This window comes from Cricetulus griseus (assembly GCF_003668045.3).
Source record: "Cricetulus griseus strain 17A/GY chromosome 1 unlocalized genomic scaffold, alternate assembly CriGri-PICRH-1.0 chr1_1, whole genome shotgun sequence".
NCBI classification, from domain to species: Eukaryota; Metazoa; Chordata; class Mammalia; order Rodentia; family Cricetidae; genus Cricetulus; species Cricetulus griseus.
This window is the reverse complement of record NW_023276807.1, coordinates 147,606,623-147,621,279: the sequence shown is the minus strand read 5'-3', so window position 1 is coordinate 147,621,279 and position 14,657 is coordinate 147,606,623. Positions and strand designations below refer to the sequence as shown.

At 37.9% G+C, this 14,657-nt stretch overlaps 1 protein-coding gene across 1 annotated transcript in view; it reads right to left on the bottom strand.

Annotated features, from left to right (window-relative positions):
- Nucleotides 1-378: 378 nt before the first annotated feature.
- The window catches only part of Adgrl3 (adhesion G protein-coupled receptor L3), a 446,202-nt gene continuing 431,923 nt past the window's right edge, over nucleotides 379-14,657 (bottom strand). The window contains exon 23 of the mRNA XM_035452601.1: nucleotides 379-455. Within this exon, the coding sequence (XP_035308492.1) occupies nucleotides 379-455 (77 nt within the window). The remainder of the gene's footprint in view (nucleotides 456-14,657) is intronic.

Genomic DNA, 14,657 nt, shown 5'->3' with positions numbered 1-14,657 from the left:
AGAGAATACTGGCAGCACAAATTGGACTTGATAGGGAAAGAGAGAGAGAGAGAGAGAGAGAGAGAGAGAGAGAGAGAGAGAGAGAGAGAGAGAGAGAGATTGGATGGGTTGGGAAGGAAGGTGGTTTTTGGAAGGTGTTGGATAAGTGATGAATATGATCAAAATATATTGTACACAATTCTCAGAGAACTTACAAAATTATATAAAGGTAAATAATTAAAAGAAGAACTTAAACCTCTGGTTACAATTATGAAGTTTAATTAGAAATTTTTCAATGTACATGTTTCTACATTTAAATATTTTAAACATGATTTCTTCATCATGTGTGCATATTTTTGCTGCCAGGTACTATAGGATAATGCAGTTGGTAGGTCAGCATCAGGTCCATAGGTTCTGTGTCCTGGTGCTGGAAGGATCTGCACAGTGTACCGCAGGAGGGCTTCTGGAAGACATCCCTGAACCAAAATAAGTCAGGTGAGCATTTTAAAATACAGAAGATATATTCACCAATTTGCTGTTAGTTAAATGAAACAGTAATAAGATGAAAATGACAGTTTCAGTATGTATAAGTATGAATTCAGGGCTGGAAAACATGAAGTATTAGGTTAGAAACAGTAACAAGGACAAAATAAGCATTTCATATAATTAATGTCCAAAATACCAACAGGTATTCTAAAATATACCCAATTTAACTATTAAAACACTGCACAAACTAAAATTAAGACCAGTAGGATGTTGCTGCCAGCATAACTGAACCTCGTAGTTGGATTTTTGTTGTTGTTTTTTGCTCTTTGGGGTAGGGGGACTGCCACCCAGCTCTCAAATAAATACACTGAGACTTATTCTTACTTATGAATGTTTGGCCTTAGCTTGGCTTGTTTCTAGCCAGCTGTTATTAACTTAAATTATTCCATTTACCTTTTGCCTCTGGGCTTTTATCTTTCTCTATTCTATATACCTTTCTTTACTTCTCATTCCATAGCCTGCTGTGTAGCTGGGTGGTTGGCCCCTGATGTCCTCTTTTCCTTCTGCTTTTCTCACTCCCTGATCTTCTCCTCCAAGATTTTTCCTACTTATTCTCTCTGTCAGCCTGCCTATCCTTTCTCCTGCCTAGCTATTGGATGTTCAGCTCTTTATTAGATCAATCAAGTGTTTGAGACAGGGAAAGTGACACAGCTTCACAGAGTTAAATAAATGCAAAATAAAGAATGCAATACATCTTTGCATCATTTAACAAATGTTCCACAGCATAAAGAAGTGTAACACATCTTCAACTAATATTCTACAACAGAAAATAATTAGAATGAGAAAGAGAATAAGAGTAGAAATGAAAGAAACAGAAAGAGGATTAGAAGGAAGGAAGAGGTAGTGAAGGGACCAGCTCCCCATTGCAGCAGCCATAACACCCTAACAGTGCTTGCCTGACCTTGCCTCGGTCACTAGGAGGTTAGATACCAGCCTCATGGCAAGGAACCAATCAGAAGTTAGCTGGTGGTGCTATGCTTTATGGCTCTGGGTGTGCTTTACGGACAAATGAACAGCAATGACATGCAGAGCATCGCAACTGCCCTGGGAGAGCTTATGGGCCATAACAACTCCAAGCCTGGAGGCACACCAATCCTGAGCCTGTGCATATCCCTAGATCTCTATCCCGTGTCTTCTCGGCATCTTTCCCAAGCCATCTGCCATAGTGGGAGGATGAAAGGCCCAAGCTAACATAGGGTTAGCTCATTAAACAACTTCAATAAAGCCTCATGCTGTTTGCATCAAGTTTTCGCCTCTGCCTGGTGATTGGGGTCGCTGCGGTCCTGTGCAGAGATCCTGGGGGCCTGAGCCTCCAGGGGTCTTTCAGTAGAAGAGAAGAAGTCTAGCATGGTACCATGTGCCTACAATCACAGAAATTCTGAAATGGGATATTACTAGAACACATACCTCTAAAGTTCAGGATGAAACTAGGAATACTTCTTAATTTTAAAAAGAAAACAAAATTTGAACATATGAGAAAGAGAAATACAGAAACTCATATGGTGCAAGTACATTCATTTTTTAAAATAGTTTAGATTCAATCAAATTTAAATTAATTTGACCTTACATTGCAAAAAGGTAAGAAACTTAAATATTCTTGCAAATATATACAAAGGATTTTGCATCTAAGAACATAGATAGCATTGATGTCCCAGTACTAAAACTGGAAATTATCCAAATGGTGATCATTAGTTCATTGTACAAGTTATAACATTCTGGTTGAAAAAAAATCCTCTACAGCAATAAAGATTAAGTATAGAACACTTGTATCATTTGCTTTCATAACTATAGAATTTAGAAAAAAGAGAGAGAAAAATATTAAGAAATAATAGAAATATTTTCTTTCAGGAAACTGTATTCAGTTATTTAAATTACAGAGTACCAGAACTTAGGAGGCTGAGGCAACAATATAAGTTTAGTTTACAAATTCAAGATGAGCCTACATAAAATTGACTGAGACCATGTGGAAGGAGAAAGAGTAAAAAAGCAATCATTGATAACATACGTATATATTATGTGCTGGCTGGTTTTATATGTCAACTTGACACAAGCTAGAGTTGTCAGAGAAGTAGTAGCTTCAGTTGAGGAAATGTCTCCATGAGACCCAACTGTAAGGTATTTTCTCAATTAGTGAGCAATGGCAGAGGGCAGAGCTAATGCTGGGTAGTGCCACTCTGGGCTGGTGATCCTGAATTCTATAAGAAAGCAGGCTGAGCAAGCCAGGGGAAGCAAGCCAGCAAGTAGCACCCCTCTATGGCCTCTGCATCAGCTCTTGCCTCTAGTGTCCTACAGTGTTTGAGTTCCTGTTGTGACTTCCTTCAGTGATTGTAGTGGTTTGAAAGAAAATGGTCCCAAAAGGGTGTGGCACTATTAGGTGATCACCCTTGTGATATTTTGGTGACCTAAGGCATTAGGTCCTTGTCCAAAGAGTCTGCCTGAGGCTAAAGTGAAGAGATTCAGATTGATTCCCTTGGCACAAAAAATCTCAAAACAGCCTGGTATATATTTTGTCATGTGCATATTAGCGGTTACTCTAATGAAGATTTAGAATAAAGAGGAGCATGCTGAGTAGGGTAAACTACAAAATGCAAATTTTGGAGAGAGAAAGAGCACAAAGAAGTGGAATAGGGGCTAAATCCTACTTTCAAGGAGATAAAAAGTTTGAGAAACAAAATATAGGGAGTGGTTGCCTCAGGGCAAGATCCCACCCAGCTAAGTTTCAAACTTGTGAAAAGTAACTAAGACAAAGCTTAGAGCTGGGTGTGATGGTGCATGCCTTTAATTCCAGCACTGGGAAGGCAAAGGGTAGTGGATCTCTGAGTTTGAGGCCAGCCTGATTGAAAGAGCAAGATCAAGGAGAGCCAAGTCTAAGCAGTGAAGGAAAACAGAAAACTGGTAAAGATGTCTTTAAACGCCATGTTCCAGTCCCAGTAAGCAGTAGAACTTGGCAGTTTCAGCCATGTGGTTCTGGCTTTAGAGTTAAGGACAGAGAAATGGGCTGTGGAATTTGCCTATGCACCTAAAAACAGCCACTGAGGCCAGGCATGTGTCAGAGGTATCCCTGAATGGAGGCAGCTGTGAACTTGAAGCCTGGATTGCCTTGGAGAACCCAAGATGTTAGAGATGGCAGTGTTGAGGTGTACCTGCCAAGGAGAGCCACTAACAGGGAGTAAAAACAGCCCAAGAGATAGAAGTGTGTTGCAGTAAAGAAATCTGAATGGAATTGGAGATATAAAGAGTGTTTTGACATCAAATGTGGAGATGCAGTGTTTGGAGTTTGCCCACCTGGTTTTTCAGCTTGCTAAGACTGTGATGAGCAGCAACACTGAAATATAAGCCAAATAAATTCTTTCCTCCCCAACCTATCTTTTGGTCATGGTGTTTTGTCTCAGCAATAGAAACCCTAAGACATTTAAGTTACCTATCATCTCTCTATTATCTGTCTGTTCAGACTCTGCTTATTATCTATCCATATACAATGACTGTTTTACTTCTTTGAGGTAAAGCAGTTAGCAAGTAAACCCTAGATACTCATTGATATAAATGGCAAACTTTCACACACAACTGTATTATGAAACCACTTTCTGTCGTCTGACCATTTTCACTTAAAGTTAAGCTAGATAGAGGGGACCATCTGAAACCATTTTAAAATTTATCTCATTTTAATTAAAGCTCAGCACTTAGCTGAGAGAATGTCCTTCATGCTATAAAGCGACCTCCTGCCAAATACTGCCCATCCATTAGAGAATAAGGACATGTGACGTGTCTTCCTTCTGAAGGTAGTGCTCATATATGCTGGCATGCGTACCACAAATTCAATTCTATTAAAAGTAATGAAGTAGGCATGTCAATATAATTATCTGCAAGAGGCTGCTCAGGCTTTCCTACAGTGATAACTGATGTGGACTTATAAGAGTTCTGTGCAGCAGAGCCTAACTGTTTATATGGACATTAACTCATAGCTGGCATTTTTCCCCAGAGATTTTAAAGTCCTATTTAGAAGATTATTTGGTCTCGAAATTCAGTTATAAACACATTACTTAGAGAATTGCTAGTTTACAATGTTTAGACAAAAGACTGTATATATTTTTCTTAAATGTATATAAACATATTTTAGCTGTAGTATGGCAACATTAATCATGGCTAGCCAGTTCTTGCTAGTTGTATTATCCTAACTGCTCCAACGTCTTCAAAGAGAATGAAAGAAAATTACGTAACTTCTTGAACTCTTTTAAAAAACAACTTTGTTCATGTGTATGATATCTATGAGAGAGACCGAGAGAGGGAGAAGGATAGAGAGAGAGGGAGAGAGAGGGAGAGAGAGAGAGAGAGAGAGAGACAGAGAGAGAGACAGAGAGAGAGAAAGGGCACAAGTATCATGAAACATGTATTGGTGGGCAGAGGACCTTGAATGTCAGCCCTGACTTTCACCTTCTTTGAAATAATGTCTTTTATCTTTTATTTGCTGCTCCAAACACTAGACTAGCTGACCCCTGAGTTTCTAGGAATTGTCTTGTCCCTGACTCTGACTTCATCACAGGTACACAGGGATTAGAGATATACAATACCACAACCAGCTTTACATGGGTTTTGGGAATCCAAAATTGGGTTCTCATGCTTTTGAACAGCAAGTGCTTTACCAATTGAAATATCTTTTCGGACCATATAAAGTAAACTATAATATCATTATAGCAATCTTCTAAGAACACTAAGTGAAATCAAAGCTGATCCAGCCTATCACTGAGCACATACTAAACCTAAAATGGCTGTCATTAACAGAATGTTATTGCATCATACAGAGTTAATTTTGCTATATTTGCTTTACACATCAACAGAATCATACAGATGGAAAGCTTGCAACAATAGGCTGCAATGCTTCTTATCTCATATTTTTTCATGCCTTGTTCTGTTCCCTTCCACTTGCCTGTTGGGTGAGGCCAACATTGGGCTACCTGCTTTAAAAGAATTGCATCCAGTTATGTGAGTAGAACAGAACTATTCCATTTAACTTTCCATTTGAGTGACATCTTGCTAGTGTGCTTGTAGTGTATTCTGGTTTGCTTTCTTGCTCTGATACAGTAAGCTGTCTAACTGCATCTCTATAGAGAGACCCAAGTGGTACAGAATTGAGGGCTGCCTATGGCCAACAGATATGAAAGAAGTGAAATCCCTACAGACATCAATGCCTCCTGCCCGAAAGTCATCAACACCCAAATCTCATCCCAAGTGATATGGGCAAAGTAGAAAAGAAAGCTCAGCAAAAGCTCACCATGACTCTAGTCTTGCAAATCACCTTAACATTTCCCAGAAGTAGGGTGCTCAGCCCACCTCACTAAGTTAAAAGGATTAGTCATTCCTGCTGCTCTAAGATAGTAACTTTGGGGGCAATTTTATTTGCAGCAATACATACTAAGATAAAAAGGATAAAGGACTTAAAACAGTTACCATGTTTTCCTGTATGCAAATCTTTAAAGAGGAATTAAGGAACACCAGTTTTTAAGACCTTTGTGAATGAACTTCAAAGATACCTGTTTTTAGAAAATACACTTCTATTTTTAAGTATAACCTTGACTGTATTCTTTTAAAAGTATTCTCTTCTGATTACAATGAATTTAACCAATAATTATCTTAGAAACAGTGTTTGTACTCAAGTGATATGTGTATTATATTAAAGTGACTGCTTTTATAGTTTAAAAACATTTTAAATGAAATGTTTTATAAAGATTTATATAGAGTTTTTCTGGAGGGAAGTATGGAATAAGACTACAATAGGACATGATGCAATAATCTCTGAAGTAAGAAATAAAGCTACTTAGCATTGTGGTCTTAGGAATCAGCACCAAATCCCGGCATGCAGTACATGCCACAGATTTGTTTTTCTTTCTGAATGAAAACAAGTGGATTTTGAGAAGAAGCTATGTAAATAGAAGACAGATTTTAGAGCCAAGCAGATTTTATTTTAAATGCAGACTCTGTCTTCTACTGTGACCTCAAGAAAGCTACTTACTTCCTTGGAAAAATTGAAAATTACAGCTAAATTTTACTGAGTAGAAAGAAAAACTAAGAAAAACATGCTGAAGTAAACATGGTACTTATATACAATAACATTGTCTGGTGGCAATTTTAGGTAGATGTAGCTATGAAAAGCAAAGGAAGGGAATTTGATCAATCATAATCTCAGAAGTCCACTGGTAAATCTAATGTAGTTCAGTTAATTAAAGGTGTCAAGTGTGGAATTTTAATTTGTCTAGGAAATAAATATTTTTCCTTGGTAATATATTAAGCCAGCACATAAATTTTAGTTCAGTGAAAAAAAGTGCAATTTTATGAAGCAAGTATGTGTCTCTGTACATGTGTGTTGCACATGCAGGCCAGCATCTGTGTAAACTGGCATATCCTAAAGAGTTCACAAAAAGAGTATGTAACAATTGAATGGCAAGTCAAATCTTACAAGCATGTCTGTGTGGTTTTGTTTTTATTGTTCCCTCCATTCTTTTCATTTGAAGTTAACACTGTGCCTACAATGTGCAGTGTATTATCAGATAGCGAGTTTGTACTGTATTTGTGAAAATGTAGTCATAAGAGACAGATAATAGGACTTGTATATATTTGAAGGATCAGAAAGAAAACAAGGAAGATGAGTGGGATGGAGCATGCTAGAGTTTTCAATAGGATTCCCAAGAGGAATTTGAAGACAGCAAGTATGGTATTCTTGGTCAGGAAGAGCTCTAAAACACATGGTTAAGCACTCAGAAGGTCCTTTACCAGGACTCTGCATGCTGAAGAGAACAAGGAGCTTAGTGGTGTTGTGGGTGGGAAGCAGTCAGAGAAGGTGGGTGAATTCCTGGAAGATGTTGGCAAGCCTAATGTTTTACACCCAGTATGGTGGAAGAGACAATTGGAATGCTTACTATTCTGCAATACTGGCATTTATTTTGTACTTGTTTCACACTTATTCAATGATTCGTGAAAGCTGAGTGTGGTGGGTTGTGCTATAATCTTAGCCCTGAAGAGATAGACCTCTGAGTTGGAGGCTATCTTGGGTTACAGCAGGAGACTCTTTCTTCTAAACTAAACCAAACACAAAGACTAGTACAGTTGTCTTACAGTTCTACATAGGAATGATCATGCTAGCCATTGACTTGCATAACACCTGAAAGATTTACAACTGTCCTCACATTTTTCACTAAGGTGGCGTAATCTCATAAATTCACTCCTGTGATCATCTCCCATTCACAGGATGATAAGGCCCAACTTTGTATGATTTTTCTAACCACATGTTTGCTTACTATTATGGCCCGTGATAAAACTTTTAAGGAACTGATTAATTTTGCCCTGTTCACTCCCATTCCCTCTCTCCCAAATTCTCTTCCATCCTCTATCCCTTCCATCTTTTTTACTTCTGCCTAAGTTTTTTTACATGTGTATAAATCATTCTTATTCTATCTTTAATTGAAAGATACTTGAGCACACTTAGTACTGGTTTCTAATTGTGTACTGAAACGTCAGTCTGGACAGCTTTTACACATGAGTCAAGAAGGAAAGGTCTGTGTTGCTATCGAGCTTTAATTGAAGCACACTTACTCTTTTTTGACTAAGTACTTGGCTGCCATTTTCACATGATTACAAACTTGAGAGGAAGCTCCTCTGATAACTGCAGGGTGGTAATGAGAGAGCATGCTGTGCTGGCTCTGAAGGATGCAGAGATTTCTCTCACACTGAAATCTAATCCAAGAAGACAGGAGACTAAAATACAATTGCACCGTTTTGCAATCTGAAGGAAGACCCTGAAGCAAAGCTACAGTTGAATGCTAAAATGTAAAGCCGTGTCAAGTCAAAGAAGTAGTGTAATTATTATATCTGCCAAAACAATGCAGTAATAACTTTAACAGATTCACTCCTCTCTCCTATAAGGAGGATGTGCAGGTGCATGAAACAAAAAAGCTTAGAAAATAGTGGTCAAAACAAGGCTGGGATTGTGTTCGTTTTGTTTCATGGCAGTGGTTTTCCACTTGTGGGTCGAGACCACCAAAAGACCGACAGAAAATGCAGATATTTACATTATCATTCTTAACAGTAGCAAAATTACAGTTATGAAGCAGCAGCAGAAATAATTTTATGGATGGGGCACTGCAACATGAGGGATTATATTAAAGGGTTGCAGCATTGGGAGGGCTAAGAACCACTGTTTTAGTGTTTGCCTTTGTTTTTTATTTTGTTTTATATTTCACCCTTGTTATAAGACACATGGTATTTTTTTTAGGTAGCCCAGGCTGGCCTTGAACTTACCATCCTTTTGCCCTCACCTCCAAAATGCTAGAATTTCTGGTATGCACCAGCACACTTGGATAGCATTTACTTCTTCCTCAAATTGAAGAGAATGGAGGTGTACAACCTAGGCTTTGCAGAGAGATGGCTGTTTCTCTGGTCTGTCTGCTTTGTTAACTTGAGTGCATAGGTTTCCGAGTGTTTGTTTGTCTGCTGTTATTGCTCTTACCAAGGTTGCTTACTGGAGTTAGTCATCATTCCAACAAAAGGAAAAAAGAAAGGAAAGGAAATCTGGGGCAACACCCTCCATAGCTGCTGAAGTAGCTCCTCTGAGAACTATCCTCCAAGCAATTCAGGAGTCACACCTAATCTGCTGCTTTACTTTCTGCAACTTTAGCTATAGACAGTAAAAGACAGACAGAAATTACTAAGTGAAAAATCTAGAAGTGAGCAATTCATTAAATATAAATTTTCATTAATCGGAGTAACACAATGAAGTCTCAAGACCAACTAGCCTGGAGGCAAACCATCACCCAACCCCCATAGCCAAACAATATTTTCTCCCTGCAATTAGTCACTTTAGTAGCCTCTCAGTCATCAGATCATCTGTCACAGCATTGCAGTGACTGCATTCAAGCTACCCTTATTTAATAATGATCCCGCAAGAGTAGGATAATGAGGCTGGAAATTTATATATGCCAAAGAGAAGCCCTGAAATGTTTCCTTTACGGGAAAAGAAAGTAAACACAATAAGGAAAGAAAAATGTCATATGCTTGGGTAGGACCTAGACAAGAAAAAAATCTTCTATCCATGAATTCTCGACAAAGGAAACAAAATTCAGGCAGTTATGTTGTCTTATTTCAAGGTTGAAGATAATACCACAGTGTATACAGGGAATAAGAGGAAAACACCATAATCTGTGGATAGAAGATCTGAACAATGTTTTCCTTAACAGCAACTTGTAGCATCAGAAAACACAGAGTGAACGTGAAAACTCCAGCATGGAAATAGGTGGCACCACACAGCTTATTTCAAGTAAGGGATGGTGCCATATCCAAAGTAGGTTTGGACTGAGAAATATAACTGTTACTAGAGAGGTTACATAAGTGAGAAAGCTGACAGTGATTCTGGCAGAGCTGAAGAAATTTATAAAGAGAAATGATGACACCCGGGCAAATCTTCAGTTGCAAGGAATCTCAGCTCACTTGGGAGAAGCCCACTATGCTGTGCATTTTTAAAAGAGCAAAGAAAGGGTCTAGGAATAAAACACAGTCAACTTCCAAGCATGGCATTCTTAGAAATGGCAGAGGAAATCACTCTTTCAGGTTATGTAGGAAAAGAAGTAAGAATAATCCAAATTCATTACACATATTATGAAATTATCAAAGAACAATTTCAACAAAAATTATTTCTCCCCCTCTCTCAAATAAGTGATACTTGGGATTCTCCATATCTATTATTGTTCCTTTTTAAGATCTCTTCATGAAGCATATGGATCAAATTAAACTTCTCAGTGAGAAGGTCTGTGTAGTGCTCATTACAAAAGAGATTAGATAATGTATAGTAGCCAAAAATGTTAATTCAGTCCATCGTTCTCATTAAAATGTATATACATATAAATGTACATACATACACTTATACACACACACATATAAAATGCTGTTTGTCTTCAACTGGCAATTCATTGTTCTGGACATTTTATTAAATGCCATAGAATAAACGTGAATACTTATTTGGCTAAGCTAAGCCTATCTAGCAATGGTTATGTATTTATTAGTACATCCACTCTAATAGTGTACTGTAAGTTAATATGTAGTAGTAAATAAGTATCTAATGGGATAATTAAATCTCAACGGGGACATAATTGCTGAGTAGCATTCTAAAACTCTGGAGACATCTGAGCTGCAGCTCATTTAATTAAAAGAGTCGTGTTCTGTGCATGCACAGTTTGCAGTCTCCCTCTAAAGCTTGCTTTTTACGGCACCTATTTTCTGCAACAGCCACATCAGGATTTATTTGTAGCACAGTGTGCACTGTTACAATAGTCTTGAGAGTTATAATCCTTTTTAAGCACTCCCTGCTTTTGAGAGCATTTTCAAGCACTTCGGACACGCAACTATATAAGCCCCACGTGTGATTTAATCTTTAGTATTTTAGGTTGTACCTAAAACTGATACTCTTTGGAGGAAGATTAAAGTATATGTTGATTTTATATTCTACTTACAGTCATGCAAAATGAGAGATAATGGAAGGGTTGATCATCCCATCATCTTCAAAACTTTAAAATATGAAAATTATGCAGCTGCTTTAATATAAAGACCGTACACACTGATATAGCCATCTCCTTTTAACTCCATATATCCAAAATTAGACGTTCAGATCTAGTATGGCTTCAATAAAACAATGATTTTCAACTGAATTTTTAACGTGGAAAGTTTCGATCTTATTTGTAATTATATCACAATTAGCCTTTAATTATTCTAATTGAAGATTGGTGTTATTTTTCTTATGATGGTCACCCCTGTAGTTTGTTTTAGATTAAATCTGGCAGAAATAAGAAGTAATTTCTTCTGGTACATGTCCAAGCCTTTGAATCTCAGATTTGAAAACTTCTAATTTTTTAATGAAACTATTCAATTACATTTTTATTTGTGTGTGGCTTGTAGTATTACTGGAAACACTTCAAAAGAAAAACCAAAATTTTACCCTTCTTCAAGGAAACTTCTCTTTGCAACAGACAAAAACTGTTACCGAAAATCATAACCAACCAAAATGTATAGTTGTGGAGCCCAGTCCGGATGGATTTATCTACAAAACAACATTGCAGAGGCAGAGGTGGAAAGACTGTTAAGAGCCAAAGAATCAGGGAATTTATTGAGAAATTGTGTCTCCTAGCAATGTCAATAGCTATACCCATAAAGTCTCACCAACACGACTGGCCAAATGTGAGCTGATGAAAGATGAAACTAGTAGATGAACCAAAGTGGACAGGTGTAGTTTGTGAGGCCTCAACCTTATATAAACATCTACAGACAACTAAGAAATGCCACAAGATTAGCACCAGACTCAGACATATGGGGGACTCTGGTGTACTGTGCCGACTCAGTTCTCATTTGGGGGAAATGTTAGAAATCTTTGTGTCCACATGTTTGTATATATGCAGATACAGATGAGTGACAGTGTGTACACATTTGTGCATGTGCATGAATGTGTGTGTGCACACTCTCATGCTTGACAATAAGATCAACAGTCCATATTTAAATAAAATGTTTGGGTGCAAGGTGCAGTATACCTTGAGAGAGTCTCACCAATTTTGTGGGAAGATAGTATCTGCTGCAAGGCACCATTCATGTCTGCTTCACTGCTCTATTACTTAGCCACATATATTGTGCTAGTATGCAGCCCTCAGCCCCATGCCCTGAGGCTTGGTGAGAATAAGGATTTTTGTGGAATCTCTTGTTAATCCTGGATTAATCCTACCAACATTTTCATCTCTACCCCTTTCTTGAGCAAAAGAGTTTTCATCAAAGCCAGTTAAATTATCTTTTCAAGGACATATAAGTATTGCATTTCTGTATTTGAAAAATTTAAAGTTACAGACTGAATTTAGTTCTTTGGAATAAGAGAGCCATAAGCATAGAACACCAGGACACTCAGGTCTCAGTTTCAGCTGCTTTCCATTTAGACTCATTAAGAAGAAATGGGGAAACAATTGCAAATTGTAGCTTTGGAATTCGGGTTGCATTGTGAGTTTAACTGCTGCTTTGGAGCACTTCACTCTTGAGACAGTAATGAAATTGAGTAAAGACAAAGAAAGAGTTAAATTAAAGAGGAAATATGCCTCAGGTATGCACAGGACCTATCCCAGTCTCATGGGCTCAGCAAATTGCCTGGTTATAAGAATTGATACTGTTTACCCAACTCCTTGTCAAGCATTGCCTGACAATCTGTGACTGCTTTAGTGGGAGAAATGAACAAAACCTAGGAGGAGTTGATCATGAGAGAATACTGGTCAAGGGCAAGCAAGGTAAAAAGAGTAAGCATGACGAATTTGAATCTTCCCTTGTAATTTGTCCAAAGATTGTAGGAAAGAGTATGTCTGCATTCTCACACAGCTATCTGATGGGGAGTCTAAACCTGCTTCAAAGTATGTTTGTCAACAAAAGGCAGATGGCCTATTACATCCGTATGAAAAGGTTGTGATTCTTAGACATGTATTATGTACTAGACTCTGTTCTCAAAAGCCTTCTTCTCCAGGGGTTTCATTTTCTTATGCCAGTGACTCCATTCAGTAGATTTCGTTGCCACTCCAACTTTACAGACAAGGGAACTAAAGTATAGGAAAAAAAATTGCTCAAAATCAAGCGACTGGAAAATGGGGAATGCAGACTTTTCATTCAGGCAGTACAGACTAGAAACCTATACACTTCACTGATATAAAACACTGTCTCTCAGTAAGTGGGGGGTTGGGAGGTTATCATAGGCAGAAACTGAAATATGACATACAGACAATCTTTACTGTGCTTGTTGTCCTGCTTCCCAATTAAATCTAGCCTTGCCATTTTCCTACATGATTAAATAAGTGAACAAATCCTACAGATTTAAATACTTATAATTCTATCAATTATTTTCTTCAAATCTTTAGCTTTGTTCCAGTACTTTAAGCCAAACCTTCCTTGGAACACTCCAGTGAGAGGAGAAACTATCCCTCACAGGAAGCATTCATGTAAGGCACTGGAGTAGGGAGTGTTAGCAAGATCTGTCAGCCAATTTTACTGCTGCAGTTGTTGCTGTAAATTTATCTAAGAGAAAGAGTTTTAAAGGACAAAGGATTTGTTTTGTATCACAGTTTCAAAGGATTCAGTCCAAGTTCAATCAGACCAATAGCTTTATATCTATGATGGAGCACAAATTATCATGCCAGGGATGTATGTGAGAGACTGCTTACCTTGAGGTGTCTGGGAAGAAGACTGCAAGAAAGAGGGACTGAGAACAAAGCATAGCTGCCGCCGGGCGTTGTTGGCGCACGCCTTTAATCCCAGCCCTCGGGAGGCAGAGGCAGGCGGATCTCTATGAGTTCGAGGCCAGCCTAGTCTCCAGAGCTAGTGCCAGGATAGGCTCCAAAGCTATGTAGAGAAACCCTGTTTCAAAAAACCAAAAAAAAAAAAAAAAAAAAAAGCATAGCTGCCAATCACATGCCTGTAGTGTTTCTGCCAAGTAGGCCACATCTTCCAAAGTATCAGGCATCACTCAAAAATGTCACCCAACTGTGAACCTGAGTGTGAGTGGATTAACTGATTGAGTAGGTCAGAATCCTCAGTTTAATTGGCTCTCAATGATCCTCAAGTTCTACAAGCTTCCACAATGTAAGCCTTTTGAAAGATATTTTACAGCTAAGCCAAGACACGAGAAAAATAATACAAAACAAAATAATACAAAACATCAACAGCAACAAAGAAAAAATACACAACGATTAGGAAAATCTGATCAAAACTTTGTTACTCTTGGATTATAGCTCAAATGGACACCTGTTTTGTGTCGGCACAGGGTTAAATGATTGAAATCATTGTTTTGGGGTCTTAACTCTGTGGAAGTTTACTAAGCACAGACACAAAAATTAGATAGATAGGTAGATAGAATCAGAGAGATAATTAAAATGACCTAGAAAGGATTGCAGTTGAGAACCTAGCAAAGGTGCCCCAAAGACCATAGTAAAGGATCAGAAAACAAGAGCAGTATAATACCGATACAGATAATATAACTTTTGTAAGACACAGAAATACAAGAGGAAAAGAAGAAATGCCAAGATAAATAATAAGTAATGACAGGATGAGATTTATGGATAGAAAAAATTATTAAAATA